Here is a 27,137-nt window from a genome sequence, read left to right as displayed (position 1 = left end):
GCTTTTATTTAATCTAAAGTTCATCTAAACAGTAGTAGCAGTTTGACACATTTTTGCCGAACTAACTAACTGGCTATAGGTAGCTAGAGTCAGGTTCAATTTGGAGGAGGGCAGAAATGAAGCAGAACAGAGAAAATGTGTTTAGGGTTTAAATTCCTGAAACCTTTTAATAGAAAAAGATCAACAGAGCTGGAGGGAGAAGAGCCAGAAAGCCTTTTTTGAGGAATGATGCTACCTCAGCAGTGAACCTTGCACCTGAGATGTTGATCACAGTCTGTTCCTGTGGGACTGGGAGCAGAGGGTGGATAAGTCACCTTCTTCCTTTGGTCCTCCACTGTATCTTCTTTTTTTCACAGTTGACCTTGAGATTAAAAGAAAAAGGCTTGGAGGATTTCTGGCATGGCATTTCAACATCGCTGGCTCCGGCGAGTCCTTCTCTCCAGTAGTGGAGAAGTTGGAATCTTTGTGTGTGTGTGTGTGTGTGTGTGTGTGTGTGTGTGTGTGTGTGTGTGATTCACAATATGATTGCAGACGTTACTTTATAACTGTGTGGTCAATACATCTCATCCTTACAGTTATGTCATACAACAAAAACATGCATACAAATATAGAAATAAAACTCCAGCAGCACAATAGCCCTGCCATATTTTATATAAGGAAAACCAAATCTGAGAATTATGGGTCATGATGGCAGATTTTAGATGTTAGATGTAGATGTAGATATACAGTTAGGAAAAAATATTAGGCCACCCTTGTTTTCTTCAGTTTCTTGTTCATTTTAATGCCTGGTACAACTAAAGGTACATTTGTTTGGACAAATAAAATGATGACAACAAAAATAGCTCATAAGAGTTTACTTTAAGAGCTGATATCTAGACATTTTCCATGGTTTTCTTGATAATAAACGAAATCATTAACAAAACAACTATGGAAAATGTCTAGATATCAGCTCTATCAAACTCTTATCAGCTATTTCTGTTATCATTATGTTTGTCCAAACAAATGTACCTTTTCAAGTACTGAGTGTTCTTTTGTCTTTCCATCGTACAGAATAGAAAGAGAGCGTCCTTGTTATGTGACAAGGACCTTCTTCTTGGGAGGAAATTATATTTATATTAATTGTTTTATTTAATCTACATATTGTGCTTTATCAACTGTTTTTATTTATTTATTTTATTCATTAAACATAATTTGTGTTATATTCGAACCTTTAAGAACTATCCAAGGTCTTTTTTCAGCCACTATATATATATTTGTTTGGACAAATTATAATGATAACAACAAAATAAGGCTCATAAGAGTTTAATTTAAGAGCCAATATCTAGCCATTTTCCATGGTTTTCTTGTTGATGATTTTGGTTATTATTAAGAAAACCATGGAAAATGGCTAGATATTGGCTCTTAAATTAAACTCTTATGAGCCTTATTTTGTTGTTATCATTATTTGTCCAAACAAATGTACCTTTAGTTGTACCAGGCATTAAAATGAACAAGAAATTGAAGAAAAATGGTGGTCTAATATTTTTTTCCATGACTGTATGCATACATTGCTAAATCCTGCCTCCGTTTATCTACAATTCTCTCCTTAAATTTTGGAATACAAGCTGCTAGATTAAAAGTAGCCATTGATTGTGGTTGGCGAATCAATAACAGTACCATTTTAACTTTTAAATTACTGCCATGTTTGTCCCCAAACACATCCGCAAATGATGACATACCACGGAAATATGTTTGCTTATAAAAACATAAAGGCTCCTTTGTGCAGGGCAGATTTCTATTAACTGAGGTATTTTATAAACCGCAATTTCATGCTTTTAAAAGCATTTATTTGTCCAACATCATCACCAGCACATCAGCCAGGTGTTGCCCTTTGTGAAGGCGAGAATGCTTTTATTTCCTTTTATTCTTCCGTATTTTATTGCTTGTATGGAGTCATTTTCTGTCTTTTCGGTGAGTGAGGTTATAAGAGTGGCCATACGAGCAGAAACATTACAAAAGGTGATTGGTTTGTTCAACAAACTGTATTATAGCTTCCGCAAGAGGTGGAACTAGAGCAGCGTACCATAATAATCCCAAATGATGTACTTAAAGGGGTGTAATACCCAAGTTTGACTGACATACAAAGATGTCATTTTTCAGTAGACTGAAGTTGAATAACTCCAATATATCAGCATCAGTGTGTTCTGCAGTTTCTTGTCATCCGTTGCGTTCAATCAACTTGATGTGCATGACTTTTTCTATTTTAAAAATCTCTTGATGAATTATAAGCTTTGGACAGAGTCATGAAGTTGATTCTGACGCCTGCGTGTGTTCTGCTGTTTGTCTGTATTTGATATTGTTGATGGCGTAGTTTTGGCTCTGGATGGATATTTTAGTTTTTACAGGTCACATGCCATTCCTCTTTCACCTCTCCCTCTCTCTCTCCTCTCTCCTCTCCGTTCTGCAGCTCTTGATGTCTGTCCAACTTTGAACATTTCAGAAGATATCATGAATATTGTATAGCCTCTCCTGTTAACATGATTGGTTTTCACTTTCTCTGTCTCCTTCTCTTCTCTTTGCAGGGGTGGTTCTCTGGAGAAAGACAAGGCGGTGGCCTCATCCATAGTATCCTCTGTTCAGTCCAAAATAACTCAGGTATTGTTCTTTTGCTTTTATCCCAAATATGTCCTCTACTGAACTTTACAGCCTACAGAGTACAAGTACTGAGTGTTCCTTTGTTTTCCCATCGTACAGAATAGGAAGACAGAAAGTGCGTCCTTGTTATGTGACTAGGACCTTCTTCTTGGGAGGAAAGAATACTTATATTTGTTGTTTTATTTAATCTACATATTCTGCTTTATCAACTGTTTTTCTTTATTATATTTATTAAGCAAACTTTTCTTTTATATTTGAACCTTTAAGAACTATCCAGGGTATTTTTGCGTGCGTGTGTGTGTGTGTATATATATACATATATATATGTATAGATTGTGTATATATATATATATATATATATATATATATATATATGTGTGTGTGTTTGTGTGTATGTAGTAGTTTAATTTAAGAGCTGATATCTAGCCATTTTCCATGGTTTTCTTCATAATGTTTGTTTTTCTTGATAATTGTGGTTATTATCAAGAAAAACCTGTAAAATGTCTAATATTTTTTTCCATGACTGTATAAAGTTGGGAGCTGTATTCAGCGTCAATATGTGGAAATCTAACACATTAGACCTCCAGTAACACATCCTTGTGAAATTGAGCTTGACAGTCATTGACCTTTGAATCCGCAGCCGTCAACTCGAGATGCACTCGCTTGTTCCGGAGATATCGACTGTATCACTGAAAGAGTTCGCTCAATGACACAGAACTGTAGGTGCTCAAACTTTTCCATGGCACTTTCAGACTTATAATTTAGTTGACTCAAACGATGAGTTCTTCGTTCTTGACCTTGGCGAAACGGTCTGATCAGGACTGTGTGATTCTGTCAAAAGCCACTAAGTGAATTTTGAGTTGCGGTTGAGGGATTGAAACTGACTTTGGGTTTTTGTCAAAAGTCTCGGTGAAGCTCACAGTCCAATTGGCTGCAGCTATCGTAATTTCCAGTGTTAAAAGGTGCCTCTGATGTTTCGTCAATCTCCACAGAGTAATTTGGGTGTCTAAGCCGGTACGCAATCATTTCAAAATACTAACAAAAGTTTCTGTGCTACAACTGTAGCAACTCATCCTGGCTGAAATTACACTTCCACCTCCTGCACTCCTTCTGGGAGCATTGCCAAGAATTTAGGAGGAGAGAGGCTAAATAGCACTTGATGCCAGTTGAGCGGCAGGCAGATGCAGGAGACCCTGGCGAACCTGTCCCTGACAAAACCCATCTCTTTGGATGTGAGGTTTCACCTCTTTGCTGAAGGAACGAGCCAGAGTTAATGTGCTGTCTTCCAGCACATGTAAATTCAGACAAAAAACGAGAGTTACCTCTTCTACTGAGGTACTGGAGGTTAAGTTCAATAAGTTGTTCTGTCAAAAAAAGTGTTTTTTTTTCTCCCTTGGCTGTAGACTAAGTACGGGATGTTGGGTTGTTTTTTTTTTTAGTATGACTTTGAAGCAGCTTTGATCCACATCTTCATACAATAACAAATATAACATTTGACAATATAAAGTTGTAGTCTGTGTTACCAGTGATATATATAACCCATTTTGTTCATTTTTGTCTGTCAGGGCCCATTTTCATCAAATAAAATAACTGTTATTTGTGAAGCACAAGCATGTTTTCAGCACTGGACATTGCTGCGCCACAATCTGGCTGCAGCTTTGTAGCATACAGACAAAGTTAATCCTGTTAAAACTCACTTATGTACAGCATGGATCAAAGATCTGTGATTGTATTTGAGTTGTAGTAATTATAGCTGTCCGTTACGAAAGAAATTCTTAGTCGGCTAATGCTCTTACAAATTTGACGAGTGATCGATTACTTGATTTAATCAACAGATCCGCAAACTGAGTTATCACACAAATAATCAAGCAAAAGTACCTTTAAATCTCATGTTTGCCAGAGATATAACCATATGTTTTTTTTAAATAAGTCATTGAGCATGAATAAAATGCCTCAAAAATGCCTCATCAGCTGAAGAAATCTGTAGTCCGATTGGTCCACTGATACGCTATAACGGGCCAGCCCTGTTACAAATATAAATATACAATCTGGAGTCTGCACAGGGTGTTTATTTGGGATATTGTCCAACTCAATGCTGCTTCTGCAATGTGCAACAGTGTATCTAGAGCGATCAGCTTCGGTGGCCACATCGCAACAGCTGCGCCAGTGGGATCAATTATAAAGTGAAAGTGTCTGATTGTACTGATGAACCTACAGAGAATTATCACCTAAATCTGAAGCTCCCTGTGGCGTTACAGAGCTTCATTGTGAGTTTCGGCTCATAACTGTCCGGCCTGAAACTTTGGTTCGCTCTACACAGCAATATATTTCTCTCAGATTGGTAAACACCAGAAACAGAGCTAAAAAGGGAGTGAATGTAGGACTAGCCCTTGTCAGGTGCAGTGGTGGAATAAGTATTCAGATCCTTCAAGTACAAGTACTAATACCACACTGTGAAATTACTCCACTACAAGTAAAAGTCCTACGTTCAAAACTTACTTGAGTAGAAGTACAAAATTATCGACATCAAAACGTACTTAAAGTATCAAAAGTTAGAGTACTCGTTATGCAGAATGAACCCACTCAGATTGTTATATATGTTCTAAATTCATTATTAAATTATTTGCATTGATGCATTTTTGCATGCAGCATTTTACTGTTTTCCTGGTAGGGCTAATTTTAACTATTTGGTTTAATTTATAAACATTCATATTCTCTTTAAATTGATCATATTTCTTGATCATCTCGATCATGTTTTTATGTTAAATCTTGACCCGAAAAGTAGTCGAGTAGTGAAGTACAAGCATAAAGTTACAAATGTGTAAAAATCGCAAGTAAAGTACAAGTACCACAAAATTTTACTTAAGTACATTACTTGAGTAAATGTATTTAGTTACATTCCACCACTAGTCAGGTGGATGTAAACAAAACTCAAAATAAATCATAACATTTCTCTGAAACTCATTGATGTGTAAATAAGCAACTGTTCGCTAACATGTTTTCCATATCGACTTAAAAGGTGATAATATGTCAGTGGCGTGTTCACAACTTGTTTCTGCTGCCCCCAAGTGGCCAAAAAAAAAATCAGTTATTGCAGCTTTGAAAACACAAACGTGATGATATGTTATTGACTTGATGACTACCTCTGTCATCGGCGGCTCACAGAAGCTGCGGCCTCCCGTCGAGTGTTAAAGACAGCGTAGACACTTCCATCCATGAAATTACAGCAATCACACTCCAGGCTCTGCATGTGGCCACTTTCTCACAGTTGGTACACCAACTGTCAGAACGACAATGCCTGTGCATGCATGTGACACATTAAATGTGACGGGCTGTGTGTGCTTATTTTGTTTATCCATGAAGCATTGGGTTCCTCATTTGGATGTCAGAGCACACGGTAAAAGCAGTACCATGTCTGATTAAGTGACACACATTACTCACAACGAAGCCTCACACACACCACACCAATAAATTCTGACCCTGGTACACACTCTATCTTTTACACTTTCAAATACAATGTTCAATTGATGGCTGTTTATCATGCTGCTTTCCAAATGCATGCACACGCTCCAGCTCTGGATGAAAAATATGTTGCAGGATAGACGTGAAGCTATAAGCTGGAATATGGTACAGATGAGTAGATTCATTTGAAAACTAGACTGGCATTCAGACAGCACAGACCTCATGGTGCATTTATGTAATGGTCCATTTCTCGAGTTGGGAAGTTGTTCTTCTGACTTTTAGGTTTAATGATCTTTCAGTTATAATGTGGAAACAACACGGGTGCTGAACAACACTTTGATTGCTTTTTCCACTATTTGTTTGACAACTAAGAGCAAAAGAGAAACCCATTAGGTGATCCATGAAATGTGTACCAAAATTTGTTCCATCTTGGGGGGGTATTCACATGATTTTTACTTGTCGGGAAATTATTTTTTCCAATTAATTCCAACACCACATGATTGCAGCACAAATTCCCTATCATCAGCAGATGTAAAATAATAAGTTGTGTATTCACCCTGTGAGTCAGATCTACTCGTATTTTTTTGTTGTTTTTTTCTATCCTGCTGACAAAGAAACAAACAAACTGAGCTACAGAGATAGCCTCCTTGGCGAAGCTAAAAATATAATTTGGATTTGTTGTTTTTTTTCCTCTGTTAAATAAGTAATAATGCTTTCAATACAAGCCAATTTTCACTTCAATCTGTCAAATTTTAAACAAATAGTCCTTTTCAATTTACCGTTTGCTTTTTTAAATGTATTTTTGTCGCACTGTCCTCTTTCTGCCAACACTTGAATTCAATGTTGTAATAAACGTCATTTATTTAATTTCAATTACTGTTGAAATATGGAGAAACATCCCTCAAGACAAATTTCCAAATCAATTACTTCGACTTGTCAAAAGCCTTAAATAATTTCAAAGATGAAAGTCTCACGAGTTAAATGATATGCGCTTCTTTACATTTTCATCTTCGATCACCATCCTTGATTAATATTCCTATAATTTCAGTAATTTCATTTCTACTTGTCACGGCATTGCATGATGTGATGCAACATGTTGATGTTCTGATTCTCATGCAACATGTGTGCAACTGCATGTATTAAAGGTGGAGTGGGGAACAGTAACCTGTAGCCTCAGTCATATATAGCTCTGATAATATCAAACAAGTGCTGTAGGGTTAGATTTATTTATACGTTCTGGAAAACCACTGAAAGTAGAGAGGTTGCAGCTGAGGCCGGAATCCATGAAGCATTGGGACTCGAGCTAATGGAGGTCAATAGAGTGTGAATGGAGAGGTTTTTCTCTGAACACTCATACAACTTACATGGAGTCTGGAAGGTTTTCTCTCCTCTGACCATGGGCCACTGTAAGTGTGTGTGTGTGTGTGTGGGACAGAGTGTGTTTCAGAGTGAGTGTCCGGTGTTTACTCACCAGATGTACCGCCGGAAACAAAACCACACATTTCACAAGTCTTGGTGTTTCAACAAAAACAGTTTTTTTTTCTCTCACATAATCAAACACAACTCCTTCTCCTGCCTTCATCTCCACATACCAACATTAAGCGAGCTCATGAAAACATGCTGTTCGCCGCTGTTGCAACATGCACAGATTCACAACCACTAACTACTTATACCCCATCTGTGATGTTTTACAAACACATACTGAATAATTCAGCACATCCTCATCTGCCTAATGGTCTCCTCTTCCCCGAGGGTGCCTGGTTGCTATTCGCTTCAACCCGTCTCTCATTTTCCTCCTGTTTGCCTTTGTTCCTCCGTCTTCTGTCCCCTCTGCTTTACATTTGTTGTGGTTTACTCTGTTTGATGGATGCTCTGTGCACTTTGAGAGTAGCTTTGTAGTATTTTGTATATCTTTAACATTGGGCGTGTTTTTCCTTTTGAAAGTTAAGATAGTGGAAAGGCTGGGGCCCATTCAAAGTTGTCTCTCAGCGTGATAACAGATGAAGAGGAAAGTTGTGGAGAACTTATCCCAGGCAGGTGTGTGAATGTTTGTGATGAAGAGAAAAACACAAGATGTTGCATAGCTCCCTCGGGTTATTCCTAACAGCATATTGTAGTGTTGTTGTTTAAGCTTTGCAGTGTGGGTTTGTTTGTAACTACAAGCATATCTGTGAAATGTCTTCTTATGTGTGTGATGCAACCTGTTTTCAAACTATTGAGGATTAAAACTGCTGAAATATGAGACTGGACTATCTGGCTATTTAAGTCCCCAGTAACAGGTACCTCAGAACAGGACCTCCATGGGTTGGGGCTGTCAATAAATACTCTAAATTTGAAAATGTATTCAAAATTGAAAAGACATTTGAATTTGAAAATTAATGTTTGATTCTTGGGGAAACCGGCAACAAAAGTCAATCACTGCCCTGATGAATTTACTGTTTATCAGACCACAAATGAATAGTGCTAGCGGACAGTAGCTCTGTAGCCACTGGATGGCTAATTAGCTAGCATGCTAATTCCGCCATGCTTTAATGCTACACTGGTTACAGAAAATGAGCCAAATAAAGCTGTCACTCATCTGGCGATAGCTATGTGCTGTCCTATGCCCAGACAAGTTTGTGGATGAAGCATTAAGTTAAAAATGGTACTAGTAAATTAGTAATTAGTAAGTAATTTCCCCCTGGGGATTATTAAAATGATTCTGATTTCGCGCCGGGCTAGCTAGCTAGCTAGCTGCTTGCTAGGGGGATCAGTACTCACTGTAGCAGCAACAACAAAACAAGGACAGAAAGGTTTACAGTTAAATTAAATTTCATGTCATAGGACATTATTTAATCTGTATATTTTATAATATCTGTGTATGTAGATATTTATAAAATATGTGTTTTCATTGAAATACATTTAAAGATACAAGATGTTATGACCTGTTGTATTTCTTTGCCCGCTTATAATGATAATAATAATAATACATTAGATTTTTATAGCGCTTTTAAAAGGTACTCAGAGTCGCTTAACATAACAGAATTGAGACACACACACTCTAATGGACATAATGCGCAAACATTAGCATTCAATGTGTTTATATCTGTGTGATTTTAGATAGAATATTCAAACGTCATAGCCAGTTTTGACAGCCCTACCATGGATAAAATGTACAACCCTGATTCAAAAAAAGTTGGGACATTGTGTAAAACATAAATCAAACAGAATGCAATCATTTTCTAATCCTTTTTGACATATATTCAATTTAAAACTATACAAAGGCAAAATATTTTATGTTCAAACGGATAAACTTTAGTTTTTTAAAAATATGCAGTCTGAATTCGATTTTTTATTAGCATGTAATACAGTGTCCCATCTTTGTTGGAATCAGGGTTGTACCTCATCAGTAAACATGCCACAGCTGAGTTACTGTGTTGCACTAAGAGATCAGTGTGGAGTACATTGTTTCTCAATCAGGCTGAGCAGTCAGCGATGGGTTTTGATTATTAAACAGTTTTCCACTGTAATCTTGTATTTATAGTTTATAAAATGTGGGATGATAAGAAGAATATTTAGGTCATCATCATATTCATTGTTTATTGGAGATCTTTGTTGTAAGTGGGCTGCATCTTTTTCAGTATTATGTAACCAGAAACTCTATGTGTGACAGCACTAATATAACTTGTGATGATCTATTAATGTAATACATTTCGTGCTGCATTTTTAATTTGCCAAGACAAGAATTCAACTGTAGTTTGAGCAACTTTCCATTCCGTTGTTAATAATTTTCAGCATTGTTTGTTTGTCACATCCCATGAACACTTCTTTGTGTGTGTGTATGGGTTTGTGTATGTGTATATTCGGATACACCAGGGTTTAGAGAGAAACAGCCTTTTGAATGATTTGATATGACAGCTTCTTCCCTCTGTGATTACAGCTGTTAATTTGTCTCATCTGTCAAGAGAGCTCAAGGGTGGATATTTGTCCATGCGTGTATGAATCACTCCTGGGATGCAAATTAACACTTCCTTTTCAGCAATACAAGCATTTGCCCCCCGGTCAGCCGAATTCCCAGAACAGGGAAAGAACAGAATTGGGCCGATTTGGCAGCTCCCTACTTACTAAAATCTAGTTTATATTCGTCTTTTTTACAAATAAGATTTCAAATTCCTAATAACCTGTTTAAATAATACATTTGATGTTTGGGTTAGACTCTCATTTTAGTTCATTCAGTTTCATAAAGCAAATTCAACATAGTTTAAGTTCAGTCACTATGTTATTTATGCTGGAAAAGAAGTTCAATTTGCTTTATGGAACCGAATCAACTGAAAATGAGTCAGATTAGGTAAAGGTCAGCTGCTGAAATAGAGAATTGCGTGACTGTATATAAGAATCTGAGGAGGAAGTGATCTAATGTAAATATCAGTGTTTACAGGGTTTTATTCTTGGCTTTTTTTTCTTTTTTTTTAAATGTCAGCCTGCAAAACTCCACCCATTGGGGAGACGCAGAGGAATTTTTCCAATGTCTCCATGTTCGAAACAAACACCCTCTTGGGTGCCCCTTAAAATAAAACAAGATAAAGCTCTTCTAGGGTGGCCTTCCAGTGGAGAAAACATGATGATATGCCTTCTTGGATGCCTGTAAATGTAGAAAACATGACCAATTGTCCTATCCAGTGGCCTTAAGTGGAGTAAATGTGTTGAAGTGCCTTCTAGGGTGCTCCTCCAGTAGAGAAAGCATGAAGATGGTATGCAGTGCAGGAAAACTTTCCAGGCATTGGTGCCCCACTGCATTCAGCTGGTGCCCTTTTTATTTTTTCACCCCTTTTCCTAAGCAGCCAGAGTCCACCACTGATATATACCAAACCATACAGTTGATATATTGTATATGTTTCTCTGTTTGGTTGCTGATGACAGGGTCTAATGAGTGGCGTATTGAAGGTGATGTTACAGTAGTTTCACGTAGCGTTGCTATGAATTTGAGAAAAAGATAAAACTAAAAAAATGGAGAAAAGTACTGGTACCAAGACTCGAACCGAGCCATTACACAAAAATGCATGGAGATGTGTACTACATTAATGTCATCCTTCTCTTTTTGTCTTCTCAGGATCTGATGGCCAAAGTGCGAGCCATGCTTGCCACCTCCAAGACCTTCCACCCTCCCAATTCCTAAAGAGGGCACGACATTTGCTTTCTGGCCACAACAACCTCGGCCAATCGGAGAGCAGCATTCTCCAATTTCCTGGAGATTTATTTGGCCTGGATCGGTTTCATCTTCCTGTGTTCATCCTCCGATTTATGATTTTCATTCTAATTTGAGCGTTGGCAGATTCACTTTGGCTGTGTCATATCTTAAGCAGTATTGTAAGAGTGACGTAAAGGCACTCAATAGGCTGAAATATCTGGTGTGAGAAAACAACTCATCAGCTCAGAGATCATGTCAGCAGTTGGCATGTTTTGGTGCAAATGTGGAATTAAATCCATGTTATTGTGCATCCTGTTTTAAAACTCTACTTTTCTCCCACGTGATGACAGTCATTCTTTGCAGCATTACGTAAGGCTGCAGGAGGTCTGTATTCTCTCCTTCTATGAAGGGTTGTGTTGTTTTGATGTTTAATTCTCTCCTCCCTCATCTGCTATTCTCTGCTGTTGTTTTCCCACTTCCCATTTCCGCCCCCAGCTGTCTTTTCTCTCCAGCACCTCACACGTCTGCTTGAGAAGCCCTTTTAATTTTCTACTCTGTCCCTCAGCTCTAGTGCGTGGCCTTCTACTTCTGTTCTTGGTTTGTACTGTAATGGAATTTAATGCAGAACAACTTTCTAATTCAGACTGTCAATAAAGTTTCAATTATGATTTACTTATGACCCTTGTGTGTCTTTTTTACCTTTTGATTTTTATGCACAAAAAAGTTTTAGTTGTTGTTGAAACTCTTAGAGCAACAGACTCCCAACAGATCCCCCCTCTTCATCGTCCTTCATGTGGGATTTACTGATAAGATGACAGAAGTGTGGTTGACTGCCACCAAACCTTCACCTCCATTGACTGTACTGAGTTTAGTGTCCCAGCAGCATCGCTGATAAACCAAACAAACATAACTTTTGATCGGCTGATATCCTTCAGGTGTCAGCTGCTGCAGCTGAGATGGAACTTAAAGCAATTTCTGTTCCCCGGCAGTTAAACCAGGGTACAGAAATAGTTTGTAGAATGCTACAAGCTCATAAGGGATTAAATGTTCAGAAAGATATCTCTTACAGGACCATGCTGAGCCTTAAAAGTAATCCATAAAATGTCAAAAATCCATGAAAAGACAGTAAAACATGAGAAATAAAGTCCTCGCTTTCTCTCTACTCATTTTGTGTTAGAGCATTTTGAACATACTGGCACATTCCTGTTTTTGGTGAGGACGAGTATACAGCACTGCAGTGTTGCGGTGAAATTAACTCAATCTATCTTTGTCTTCATCACCTCTCCCCTATCGAGGTTCTAATGGTTGATTAGGTGAGGTCCTGATGCCCACTGTGGCACCTAATGACATAACGGTGCTACTGAGCTTCTATAGGAAAGCTAAACCAACTCTGGTACATTTTGGGTATTGTTTGCCTAAAAGTTACAAAGGTGATTCTCAGACTGTCCTTACTCAAAAAAATGTCAGTATAGATTGTCCGTGGAAACGGCTTATTACAACCTATATTTATTTTTTATTGTTAGGCAGTGATATCAAGGGGCCATAGTAGTTATGAAAGGAGGAAAAGCAGAAGTTAGGTGTTGTGTAAAGAGAAATAAAGGCTGCATAGGCAAGTGGTCAGGCTGGAGGCATGAGTCACACAAACATGACTTTTACCCGGGAAACTATGTCTGGTGTTAAATCAAAAGTCAACATTCATTATATATTTTAAATTAAACTACATTAGTACGTAACCATGTCACATCATGTACTTTTACTGTCCCATAACGTAACCATGTCATGTACTTATTCAAACAATCTTTTCCTAAACCTGAACAGGTAGTTTTCTTTCACAATGTTAACCAGGTATTTAAAGCTGGCCGTAGACAGAACGGTCATATATATTGCTTTGGGATTCATTTTGTCCTTTTGGAATGATGAGTTGTTGTGCCAGAAGAGCTTAACTGCAAGGTACAGTGGTGCATCGTCAGCATAGTAAAGTCTTGACGTGCATAGGTGGCATCTAAAGTGAAGAAGTGGTCCGAGCACACTGACTTGAGGAACACCACATGTAACCAGTGACTGTGAGGGCCCGTTCCAGATTAAGTGTGCTATTCTAATATTGTCAAATTAGCTGATGACACAACCTCAGCTGTCACTAGCAATGACTTGTATAGTGATGCCCGGACATCTACCTCTTCTTCAGTGTTAGTTTAAGTAAAACTAACATCCAAGTCCAACAATAATCTTCATCTCAGAGGAGCTTCAGTGAAAGTATCCACGAGTCTTGAGTTGTTCAGGGTCTATAGATGAAAATAGTGAAGAAGGCGGACCATCTGCTCACCCAAAGGAAAGTCAATGCGTTCTTGCCCTCAACAAAGTTTTCCAGATGGAACATCAAAAGCATCTCAACCGCTTCCATGACCCAAAGGCTCTACAGAGCGTAGTTCAAACCTCCTCTCACTACAGCAATAGTCAGTTCTGCCTTTTACCATCAGGGAAACTATAGGAACACTAAGACCTGCATCAACAAAGTAAAGAGGTGCTTCAAGCCTCAGGCCATGAGTATGCTGAATGTTCTTTGCCTCCTGACAAACATAAACAGCTGACACAAACACAGTTGGCTGCTTTCGGTTTTGTTTTGTTTCCTCTTTATTATTTCCCCACACTATATTGACTTATTGTCAGTAACCTACTTTCCAAGTTAGAATTTCATTGCTGTATGTACACATAAGTTCATACAGCAGTGTAATAAAGTCAACACAGCTCCTGAAATCCTTTTTCACAATAAACCAAGCCTTGCTCCCTTTTACATTGATTACATGAGGGTTTTTTTTTTTTACAATTTATTAGTACTCCTGCGTCAAACAAAAACTTAACAGTATTTATTTTGCTTGATACATTTTAACCCATGAACCTTCACTGCATGTGGTGAAGGAACTACAAACATGGTCTAACCTTTATCAAATGAGTAAAACTATCAAAAGTAAGTTTTTCCACCAAATTAAATGTTGAAAGTCTGCAAAGTCCCATCAAAGCATTCAGACTGAACACAGATTTTGGCAAAACATCTTTTTGTTCAGTCTCCTTGTAGAGCTGTGTTGTCCTTAGAGTTGCCAAACAGAGCGGAAAACTGGATTGGATACGTTTCTGTTTTATTTTCCTGAATTGAACTACTTTGTCTCCACTGGCAAGTGCTTTGGCTGAACACAACTTCATGAACATCAGAGAAATACACTGAATTTAGTTTTGTTTGAGAATATGTTGGGGAGGTGTAAATGGTTGGTGAAGTCTTGTATTAGATTGCATAAGACTCTGTGTGGCTGCTTGGCAAAATAACAAAAACAGTTCAATATAATATGCACTCGCGAGGTGCTTTCTTGTAGACTGTCACACCGCTATGATTCAAAACCTTTGGTCCAGACTCCAGCCTGCAAATGCAATTTTGCACTGGGGCGAAATACGAGTTTTAATCACAGTATTGTGTAATCTCTACAGAAACGGTTGTCTCCTAATTCACAGCAATAAAATGAAAGAACATCAGTGCAGTCAATATGAAAGGAAGTCTGGTGAGGAGATATTTTTATACTCTTGTGCTTCTTCATCTGCAAATGGGGTTTAAAAAGGCAGAGGATCCGTCAATAATGAGCTTAATCTAATTATAATCAGGAGCACTTGCAACTAAAGTGTTCATTGGGAGAAACTGTTTGGAGGGAAATCTACTAATATTTACCCAATTATGTAACTGATTTTATCTGTTATTTTACAGTGATGATATGAAATTTGACAACAAGCATCCCCACTGCATTACACCAATTTATCAATGGTTAGGATGGTTAAACACCCTTTTTTTCAATCAAACACACACACACATCCTGGTACTTCTATCTTTGTGAGGGCCCTCATTGGAAAAGTGAATTCCCTGGCACCTTAACCTAACATTCACCATCACAACTAAATTCCCAACCCAAACATAAACCTAATTGTAACCTTAACCCTAAAACAAAGAACTCTCAAACAGACCTTTAAAGAAGTGAGGACCGGCCAAAATGTCCTCACTTCACAAAAATGTCCTCACTTTGTTGGTTAAAAATGTGTTCTGGTCCTCACTATGGAAGTACAAGAACACACACACACACACACACACACACACACACACACACACACATTCTTGTACTTCTACCTTTGTGAGGACCCTCATCGGAACAGTGAATTCCCTTGCAAGGTTATAATAGTTTTGGATTTTTCATTAGTTTTAGTTTTAATTTTGTTGTGAATTTTTGTTTCCAAATTCAGTTAGTTTTAATTAGTTTTTAGAGTGAGTTTGCTAGTTTTAGTTTAGTATTTTTATTTTTTAAATGCTTTAGTTTTTAGTTTAGTTTTTATTATTTTTAATTTTTTTGTAATGGGGTATTTGTTGGGTGGGGGATTAAAAGAGGTCACAGTAAATTTTGTCTTTATTTCCTTTGTCTTATCCATCTTTATTATGTATGAAAAAAGTTGACAAAGACGAAAACGAAGGACATTTTCACTATAATTTTAGTTAATTTTGTAACGACACAATACAGTTTCAGTTAATTATCATTATCATGTAACCTTTAACCCTTAAAACAAAGTCTGAAATCTCAAAAAAGCCTTTAAAAGAAGTGAGGACCGGCCGAAATGTCCTCACTTTGTGTTCCGGTCCTCACTATGTAGGAAGTACAAGAACACACACACACACACACACACACACACACTGTAGCAGTATGGAAGCAGATATTTGTGTCTCCCACCAGCACCTGAAGGCTGGGTGCCATGTAGTGCTGTGCCTGAACCACTGAGGCAGTGTTACTCTATCACACAGATGGAGTGACACTTTGGGTAAACAGCAAACCTGACCACTTAAAAGCTACAAGTTTTGCTGGCAATCTTAGAGCCCTCACTTTTCTTTTCTTTCTGTGTTTCTCCACTTTGAAGGGATAGAGCTGAGCATCTTATAGGAAAGGTCAAACCGAAGTGCAGCAATACAGTTGGAAGCCAGCAAGAGTCTCACATTTGCCAGCACTTTTCTCTTTGTACAGGGCCTCTTCAAGGCGAGCGTAAAAGGTCCTCTATTGATTTCACACTGTTAGGGCTGTTAGGTAACTGCAGAGCTGTATTTTAGTACAGGTCCAAGCGAAGTCTCAAGTCATTTGAAACAGGTCCAAGTCATCAAGTGAAGGATGAGTTTCAAGTTGGGTTGCGGGTCTTCGAGGGCAAGTCACAAGTCAAGTCTAAGGTCATTCATGCAGAGATGAAAGGTCTCAGGATAGATTTTTTAAATGCACAAAGTACAATGTATCCATCTCTTCAGGAAAAAAAACTTTTTTTAAAATCTGTGTCAAAGTAGCACAGTAGTTGCATCACATTGGCAACAACTGCAAAATGTATGTAAAAATTGTGAATGCAGGCATGTCTACAATTCTACAATGTCATCTAGCTTTTATCCAAAGTGACGTACATTTGAGAGTACAACATGCATTTGAGCATGAAATCTTAAAAGTGCAGTGTAAAAATGCACAAAATTATTTCTTGCAATTAATGTTGGTCTGTTGTTCTTGCACTGAAAAAAAGTCACAGTAAGTGGTTATTTTTTATTTGCTTCAAACCTTTTGTATTCCTATTTATACTGTTATACATGCATTTGAGCATGAAATATGTTAAGTTACTGCACTGTAAACATATTTAAAATTGCAGTTTCATCATATCTGGTTAAATGCGTGGTCCTACTGTATATTATGTGGCCCTGTGGTAGTGTCGATGAAAAATTGTGGACCCCTCCAGCATTTCAGTTGCCCATACCTGGTGTAAATCAAGAGTGAAGGTTTTCAGTAAAGAGCTGGGTCTTCAGTCTCTTCTTAAAGATTGATAAGGACTCAGCAGATCGGATGGAGTTTGAACCACCGGGGCACTACAGAGGAGAAGAGTCTAGTTTGAGACGTAGAGCCCTTTAGCGGTGGAGGAGCCTTTCACTGTCTGCTAATGTCACAATGTCAACCTCAGCTGTGTGGATTCCTGCCCATTGTGCCTCTCTGTCCACTCTTCAGAGACATCCACTTCCACTCCTCATGGCCTCCCCAGTAGTTGGGGTTTCCATCAACAAATTTCTATGTGTATTTTTAAGATTTGCATGAGAAAAGCTTAATGGAAACACCAAAATTTGCTAAAGCTTTCAAAAATGTGCACAAGTTTTTGAGCTTTTACACTCACATAGGTGATTTTTGTCTTTTTTTAAGAAATGTGCTAAGCAGGAGATAGAACACACCTTTTCTGAATAAGTTCTGATGTAGCGAACATTTAACTCACAAGCTCTGGCATGAAAGAACAATTATAAGTGGCCCAATTGAATACAATTTCTGAAGACTTCTCTCCACTTTTTCTTGTGGGTGGCCAAAGTTTTCCTCTTTTGTTGTTGTTTTTTCTCTCTCCTACTGTTTACTGATGGATTAGCCGACAGCAATACATTACACTGCCAACTTCTAACCAATTATGCAGCTTTGTTTATTCGTTCTAAACCAGTTGATGGAAACGTCCCTAAATCAGCATGGGATGTGGTGATATTATTTGGGTTTTAGGAGCATTTTTGGACATGAATTCTAAATGTACTTTTTACGTCTCAGTTGCATTTTTTACAGTTTGTGGCACACGGCCTCTTGCCCCTTTAAGGTCAATGTGTTGTTGTACACAAACCAACTAGCCAACAGTTTGCAAAGTTGGGATATAGATTTCAAAACAAAAGCTTTCATTTCTGGTGAGAAGGAAGAGCACAGCTATATTTAAACATTATGAAAAACTTAGACAGGTTTTGTATATGTGCTAATATTGCACTGCTGACCTTTTCAAGAAGGTGATTAAAGAAATAAAATTAGCTGGCTGTGCTTGCACAGTCAAACAGGTCTACCACCTGTAGAAGACAGACGATATTTTACTTTGATGTAAAGAAGCAAAATGGCACAAAAAAGATCCAGCTTTCCCACAGATCTAATGAGGGTTTCAACCGATTTTTAACCTTTCAATCGAAAGAACGCACAGTCAAGACACATGACCACACACGTGGCATTAATACAAACAATTTGGCGACATGACTTCAGATAAAAACAAACATGGAGATGGCCTGTCTTTCTTAGCCAGTTGCACTTGTGTGTGCTATGTTTTGCATTTAGAAAAAACAGAGAATACGGCTGAATCCCATTACCACCCCTTACCCTTACCGCTTCCCCTCTGTCTGAGTCTTCCCCTTGCCCCTCAATACAGAGTTGATGGTGGTAGGGGTAAGAACGTTTCCCTAGGAAATGAGACACCCCTCCATTATCACAGATTGACTGTTACATCAACAGAGGCGGCAATTTTAGTTGCGTCAACATAATCCAAAATGTCGTCCACACAAGTTGTGATGTCTGTTGCCTGGGCCATTTCTCTATTTTACGTCTGTCTGCTACTAACAGAAGACACCCGAGGCGACGACTGCATTACAGATGCATACGTCTGCTGAGAAATCAAATTATGGTACGTAACTTGATTAGTGATTCAAAACAAACTTGACAATTAAAAACCACTTGCTGAAAATACTTAAATGTGTGTGTCTCCTTGGCTTGAGCTATCGCTGCCTAAAAGTTAACCGACCAGCTTTAACCTTCAGTGGCAGGTTATGTGGGGTATGCTGGGAAATTCCTCAAGGGCTACGTAACCCTATACGCCTTGGCCCTAGCCCTTAAACCAAATGAGATTGAGACAGCCCTCTCCCTCACATGAACGTGCAAAAACAAGGCGAAGGGGTAAGGGGTGGTAATGGGATTCAGCCTAAAACTATAGATAAGTCATTCAGAAGACTGAATCAGCATAGCTTATACATTTTTGGCAGTGGAACTGTAAATTAAGTTTAATTGTTGTCTCAAATGGTGCTTGAGCAAGCTAATGCTGCATGTGATGGTGGCGTTACCTGGTCAAATTCGTCATCAGGGAGACTCCAGTCCAGTTGGTAAAGATTCAAATGTTGCCTGTAAACCCCTCACCACAGGAATATTTGTGCAGTTAATCGGTTCAGAGCAGCCTTAAATCGGGAACACTCCAGTGATTGTCAGGATGGGTCAATTAGACCCCCCAAAAAAACCCGCCACTCCCTTCTGGCCTGCAATCACCTAATTTCCCTCACCTGATCTCTCCTCCTGCACCTCATTTCCTCCTCCATCCTGCAGCACATACACCAGCCCTCCTCCCCGATAAGCTGTCTGATCGAGGCAGTTTCTTTGTTGCCATGTTTCTTTGCTTTCCAGCCACCTGTATCTGACACCTGCCTGTCTGTCTGTTAAGCTACCTGTGCTTGAGCTTATTTGTATCTTACACCTGGTCATTAAATCATTGAACTGTCCCTATCTGCTTCAACTATCTGCATTTGGATGCGTCTCCTGCTGCCTCACACTTTCCCGCCTGACAGATAAAATTAACGTGATCCAACACCGGTTAAGCAAAGATAGCAGTATAATTGCTAAAACATGCTGACTATAAAACAAGAAGCAAACTATTAAGGGACTCATTTTATTTAGTTCATTGATTTTCTTAATGCGACTGCACTCTTGGATAACAGACCTAATAAACAAACAGCAGGTTGTTTTTCAATGCAACTGCTTAGCCAGTCTATACTTCACACTCTTTAATAAAGTGGCTTCTAATAGTGATGACACAGGAGGAAATTGTTTGTAAGTACTGCAAAGAAACCTTTATCCTACCCACAGATTCTTTTCAAAGACTACTTTGTACAAAGTTCTTAACATCATTTCATAAGCAGGTGTTTCCCACCAGCTGTCCCCAACCAAACAGCTGCTTCTACATCTCTGATTAGGTGCTGCTAGATTTGAAACATCCTTGAAAGTTGCGACAAACATGCAACAACGGCTTCCCGCTGTGTGTGATTTAATGTTGCTTGTCTCATACTCTGTCACACTTAATGAAGTGTTCTCTAGAGACTCTGAGAGGCTAAAATATTCTGTGTAAACATTTCTTTAAAGGGACCCCATGGCAACAATTTTAGTGCTTTTTTTTTTTTTTTAAAGATTGTGCTTGCATTATCACAACATTGATCATTTCAGCACATTTGGGCAAACACCATGAATGAAACAGAGTTTCTTATCGTTTCTGCTACATTGTACAGATAAAAAGGAATCAATTGTAATCTTAAATATTTTACAGCAATGAGGAACAGCTCCACGACTAACAAAAAGGAAGAACTAGCACATAAATAAGGAATTGGCGAGTCAATATGGGATTCATTATTATGCCAAACACTCAGTTGAGTCGAGTCTCAACCGTACAGCTTAGATTACATTGTGTTCTTTCTCAATAATTTTACTCTAAATGCAACAATTACAGAGTTCCCCTATGGTTGTACAGGCCAGGCGGCACCAGGGCAACAGGAACTCACATTATGCCAAAAAAGAACAAAAAAAGTTTTTTTTATGCCAAAAACACCAACATTTCTTAATGCCAGACATATTTTTAATGCCAAAATTTTTTTTTTTAATGCTTAATATATCAAACATACCAAACATCCATTCCAGTGTTTACCCTAAAATAATTCAGTGGTGCACCACTATGAGTCCATGAGTGAGATAATTGTGTTTAGTTCACATATCTGTTATGACAGCAGGACAGCGGAGTGTCTGTCAGGCAGTGGTGGAAAAAGTAATCAGATCCTTTGCTTAAGTAAAAGTACTAATACCACACTTTGAAATTACTCCACTACAAGTGAAAGTCCTGCATTCAAAGCTTACTGAAGTTAAAGTACAAAAGTATCAGCATCAAAATGTACTTAGAACATCAAAAGTAAAAGTACCCATTATGTAGAATGAAGCCACTCAGATTGTTTTATATATTCTAAATATATTATTAGATTATTATTATTGATGCAGCATTTTAATTTTGTAAAGATAGTGCTCATTTTAACAACCTAATATACTGTTATGAGGTTTCATTTAAAAAATGTCTCATGACTTTAAATGTGTCATGTCTTCTATGTTAAATCTCGACTTGGAAAGTTAAGTGCTAGTACTAGTTAAGTACAAGTACCTCAAAATTGTACATGAGTAAATGTACTTTGTTACTTTCCACCACTGCTGTCAGGTGAATCAAAGACAACATTGTCGGTAGCCTACTGGTGGTGAACGGCACGCTAACTTGCTGTTGGATTCAGTGTTTCTGCGTTTTTAGCTGAGCTAGAGCACATAATATTTGATTAAAATAGATCAGTGATGTTTAGTTGATTGTGGTTTTACCCGTATTGTTCTCTGTGAAGCACCAGACTCTGTATGAAAAATATCAATTTTAATGCTCTGTTGTTTGTCAGAATAGGAGCTGATTTTGCCTTGTGTGCTCTGATAAATCTGGCATGCAGTTTACACACCAGTCATAATTTTGTTTTGATGAAAACCCACCTCCTGGCATTTGCTCCTGGTGTTCTTTATCACTATTTTGAAAGAAGGAAATAACAGCGAAAACAGGAAAATCAGCCTTAAAAGTGACAATTTCTTTTTTTTTTTTTTAAGTGTAAGCGATGTGTGGTTAATCTAATTCATCCTGATATGAAGAGTGGTTTATGTGTATTTCTAAGTAAGTGATAATTACTTAAAGAAGTGTTACATTTGAGAACAGAATTTGGTGTGGTGGTAGTGGGTAGAATGAGTTTAATTGGATTAGCAAACATTGGGAAACATTGATTTTCCACAGACGTTTTCTGTTTCTATAAAACGTACCATCAGCAGAAATGATGAAGCACCTTGCTTGTTGAGTTTTATTTTGACTTGTTATACTTCATGGATGACTGGTTTCTCCACACAATTAAACATTTGCGATGGATAACCAAAGCTGCTTTAATTATCATTAATCCATTTTTTAGTGTACGGCTGCAGAAATCTGTTAGCCCAGGGGAAGTTTATGCACTGATAAATAAAGTAAGCCACATTTTTGGCATTTCAGTGAGCGACTTGCCTCGGTGATGTGTGACGCACGGGTCAGAAATTCAGTGAGCAGTTCATCTGGCCAATCGGGCATGTGTGAAAAGACACTTATTTTATTATTTTTGTCCTTTATCTGTCAGTACAGCTGCAGTGGCCTTGATAAGGGAGGCGAGTGATGCCTTATGCAGCATTTTTCTAGGGGTAATTGTGTGCTACCACTGAGGAATAGATAAGTATGAGTCAAACAGAGTCTAGTGAGAAAGATTTATATGCTGGATCAGCCCCTATCCCTTTATTACCAATGCAGATAGTCTTACACTCCTTTTAAGCACGTATGAAGTTTGTGTAATGTTCAGCTCTTTTGGTCCATATTCCAAATGTCAAAAGGAGATGAGGGAAAGGTCGGTGATAAAGTAGGCCAGTGTTTGCCTCAGCATATCTCACTCCCTCACCTAGTTGACATGTTGAGCATCATAGTTGGCAAATGACACAGTGCTGGTTATTCTGTTGTAACTGCCACTATGAATCAGGGTTAACGGCCTACATAGTTGAAACATGCTCGTCAGGTTAATTGCCATACACTGGCCAAAAAGCCTTAAGACACTGAGGGTAGTATATCTTAGCGATGGTTAAACAAGGTGAGCTTTAGTGTCATTTTAGCCCCTCTAATTACAGTGAAGAGATGGTGAAAAGGAAGAGAGGAAATAAGAAGTGTCAGTAGTTAAGTGCACAACTTGAAGTCTACTTAATGACATGAGGAGTAAAGTATAAATACACTTCAAAAACTGCCATTATTAATGACTGTTACTGTATTTTGAGAGGGTCTACTGTAGTCTCGCAGAATAGCGTTGGCAAGTTTGAGTCTTTTTATTGACTCGGATCACTGACTCTCGGACAGTAAGTTGAATTAATCTTTTTTTAAGTCATTTCGTTCATTTCGTAATTTTTAACTAGTGCAGTGCCCACAGCCCCGTGGCTGAGCTGCCTGTCACGTGACAAATGAACGAAAGACACAAACCCAACAGTCTATTATGAGAAGTGTATGGGATTAGAAAACTGACATACATTTTTCGAGTGCTTTGTAATCACTCACGAGATATTTTGTATCCTGCATCTCTACTTCTAATACTGTAGCCTGTGAGGTCCAGTCCAGAAATAATCTCATTGACCAATATATTAAAAAAGATGTCTGTAAAACTTTTGGCAGGACAACTCAGTCTGCAAACATTATGAATTATGATCCATGAATGTTTCATATTTGTAAAAGTCTCTTCAAAGTGATTATTAGAATCTATGACATTATAATAATGTAAAGTCTATGGGCCAAAGTGGAACTCAAGGCGAGCAATTTTCATTGGATTGGATAGGCGTCCTCTTTGGGTTCAGTATCCAGTTCTTGTAATACATCCTTGAGGAAAGTACTTTAAAATGGATATAATGAATATTTGTACCATTAGGGTGGGCGGGATCTCCATCCTACTTGACATTTTGTATACTGTTCCTTTGTATCCCCTGCAATAAATGGCCACGTTATCATACGCTCTGTTGGTTCCATCATAGAAAATAATGGCTTTGCTTTCCTTCTTGTCCACTACATGTATCACAACACCATCTGTTATTATTATCGCTTTCAAAAGAATACATCAAAAAGAAATGAGCCAATTACTGCAATCCAGTTGATCCTGACATCCAACAAGTGATGGAAACATCAAAGCTCATGCAGAAATACAGTAATTTAACTCTTGACAGATGTAGCCAAAAAAAACAGCAGAAACCCAAGTCAATTCCAAAACAATTGTAGCGGAGCTGTTGCTGAAATATGATTAACTAAACTGAAGTCATATTTATTTCCTTGCATCCTTAGAAGACATTGCCAGACTGGCTTAGAAACACTCTTTAAATGCTATATTCTCATTCCCTGACACATTAGTGTAAATAGCCCATCAAAAAACAAAACAAATAAGTCAAGTATATAGCCACTTCTGTCTCGCCTGCTCATACCCTCGTCAACGGTGACTCTTATAACCACAATGCCCCAACCAAACATTAAATCACAATTTTATATGTAATCAAATCAAGCTCATCACATCTGCACTGATTGATTCTAGACTAAATTGCTGCCTGGCATTTGCAATTTCATTAACTCACACTGGCGGGGAGAGATTGTGAGTGTGTGTGTGTGTGTGTGTGTGTGTGTGTGAGAGTGTGTGTGTGTGAGAGTGTGTGTGAGAGACATTCAAAGCAGAATGGGAGAGTGGGCAGGGCAAGGAGAAAGTGACTTAGGCAAGTAGTTAGAGAGAAACATGAGGGCAGGGGAGTGATTTGTTTGTTCTACGGGACCTGAATGCATCGTAATTCAGTGAAACATCCAAGCAGATGGCAGCGGAAATAAGTTTGTGTTGAGGAGGAAAGGTTCAATTCCAAAATGCAATTGGTGATTATTAAAAATAATAATACTCCATATTCATGACTTTATAGGTGAACATTAAGATGATTAAATCCTCAGGCTAATCTTTTTAAGGGTAAGTATTGAGCTTATATGGCCTAGTCGACGGATATGACTGGAGTGACGGATCCGTGATAGGATGTGACATGATGTGTCATGATTTCCAGTGCTCAGCTTTAGATATACTGCTGCACCTCAGTGTAAGTATGGTTCACGGCTCCAATATATTTCAAGGGGCGCCGAAGTGGCTTTGACAGATGTGGTCTGACCGCCAACTAGACGACCTGGAGCACATGGAGCGAGGGCACCTTGGCCGTAGACCCAGACAGAGACACAGAGGTCTAATTAAGACATGTGGCAGGAAGAAAGAGAGCAGACTGGCAGGACTCCCAGTGGTAAACACAGTCTAGGATCAGACAGATGTAGCGATTTCCCCTGAGTCAGTCAGTCAGTCTATCTGTCTGTCTGTCTGTCTGTCTGTCTGTCTGTCTGTTTATTTCATAAACCCCCTGTCTGATCCTTCACTCTGTTTACCGCTGGTGAGGCCAAGAGTCTGAGACTTACTTTACATTCCTCTCTGCCTTGTCGCCACCGGTCTTAATTAGACCACTATGTCTTTGTCTGGGACAAAGGTGCCCGCAGTCTTCACTTAATGCAGCCACCAATATAGTGGCTAGTAGTCCGTCCAACTCACACGGAACAAAGGAGACGATCCGTTTCGTGGCCTCCCCTTCAGATCCAGTTAATGTGTTTGCTGTCCTTAATGCTCTTCATGCATTCACTCCTGGATATTCCTCCATGATTGGTTGAGCTGAGAGGGCCATTTTATTTAATATGCGTTGACCTGCTGCATGGTGTCAGTGTTTGTCACCATTACACCATTGACACTGCTCAACTGCCAACTCTTTCCAGGGTTCGTACAGATGCTTGAAATCCTTCAAAATGCTTAAATTTTAATTTTGTATTTTCAAGGTTTAAAAAGTGCTTGGATTTTGGATAAAGTGCTTGAAAATGCTTGAAATTCTTACTGTATTTCTCATTCAATCTGACTATAGATAATCACACGTTCAATGAAAAAAATTATAAAATGAATATTGAGATTAGCAAATTTTTGGTTGTTAAAAGTGTAAAACCATCGCTGTTGGTATGGTTGAGTGAAATTAAGTCCTCATCTAAAACATGCAACTTACAACCGTTGTAAGGTCCTGGAAAAGCTTGAAAATGGACCTTGAAAGTCCTTGAAAAGTGCTTGAATTTGACCACTGCTGAAGTGTATAAACCTTGTCTTTCAGGCTCAAGGTAATTTGGAGTCTACAGTGCTTGTGTCTGTATGGCTTCACCCTAATCTGCATTTTTAAAGTACTTAACACAAGTATTTTACCTTAAAATAACAGCTTCATAATAATTTTGATGCATAGAGTGAATGGTGCCTCTGTTATTCCCACTCTGAGCTCTGTACGCCAGTTCTTTCACTATGTAACTTTGGTCAGCAGGTACAAATTGCTGCGAGAATTGGCTTTACGGCAGTGACGGACCACCAGCTATGTCACTGATTTTGGTGAAACTGGTTCATATTTTACAAGTATTTTTTGGTTTTACCTCTGATATCTGATGTACTCTGCCCCAACTCAACTTATGATGCGAGTTTCTCGATGGATAGAAAGCAGGGTTGATCCAAGACTTTTGATTAAGAAAAGTTCTCACTGTGTGATTATAGATGCATCTTGTATTATAAATATGCATAGTGACTGCCCCTTACTGGTTGAAACCCAGCTACTACAATTGAATTTAGCTGTCAGCTGATCTGGAGTACTATTAGCTGGCTTGCTATGTCTTGTGTTGCTGCACTTGCTTCATGTTAAGCTGCGTTAGCAAAGTTGGTGTCTATCTTTTGATCAGAAGTAATGTAAACATAAAAAATGCACATGAACAGCAAGGCTATAATAGTTTTGGATTTTAGCATTAGTTTTAATTTTGTTGTGATAATTTGTTTTCAAATTCAGTTAGTTGTAATTTGTTTTAAGAGTGAGGTTTTTTTTTTTTTAAATGCTTAGTTTTAATTTGTTTTTTATTAGTTTTAGTCTTAGTTTTTTGTAATGGGGTATTTGTTTGGTGCGAGATTCAATAAGGTCACAACAAAATTCATTCATTCATTACCATTAACCGCTTATCCGCAATCGGGTCGCGGGGGGCTGGAGCCTATCCCAGCTGTCATTGGGCGAGAGGCGGGGTACACCCTGGACAGGACGCCAGACTATCGCAGGGCTGACACATAGAGACAGACGATCACACTCTCATTCACACCTATGGGCAATTTAGAGTCACCAATTAAACCTAAGTGCATGTTTTTGGACTGTAGGAGGAAGCCGGAGTACCCGCTGAGAACCCACGCTGACACTCCACACAGAAGAGCTGGCAACGACTCACATACTCGTGTGGCATCCCAGTCTCAATGAACATATTTACCAATGCTTCCTGT

At 38.5% G+C, this 27,137-nt stretch overlaps 1 protein-coding gene across 2 annotated transcripts in view; it reads left to right on the top strand.

Annotated features, from left to right (window-relative positions):
- Window positions 1-11,935, top strand: part of sfswap (splicing factor SWAP) — a 68,195-nt gene extending 56,260 nt beyond the window's left edge. For both annotated transcript variants that reach the window (XM_059357847.1, XM_059357846.1), the window contains exons 18-19: window positions 2,562-2,634; window positions 11,186-11,935. In XM_059357847.1, the coding sequence (XP_059213830.1) occupies window positions 2,562-2,634; window positions 11,186-11,251 (139 nt within the window). In that variant the 3' untranslated portion in view covers window positions 11,252-11,935. The remainder of the gene's footprint in view (window positions 1-2,561; window positions 2,635-11,185) is intronic.
- The last annotated feature ends 15,202 nt before the right edge of the window (window positions 11,936-27,137 follow it).

This window comes from Centropristis striata, chromosome 19 (genome assembly GCF_030273125.1).
Source record: "Centropristis striata isolate RG_2023a ecotype Rhode Island chromosome 19, C.striata_1.0, whole genome shotgun sequence".
Lineage (NCBI taxonomy): Eukaryota > Metazoa > Chordata > Actinopteri > Perciformes > Serranidae > Centropristis > Centropristis striata.
The sequence above is the reverse complement of the archived record's forward strand: the minus strand, read 5'-3'. Positions and strand labels throughout refer to the sequence as shown.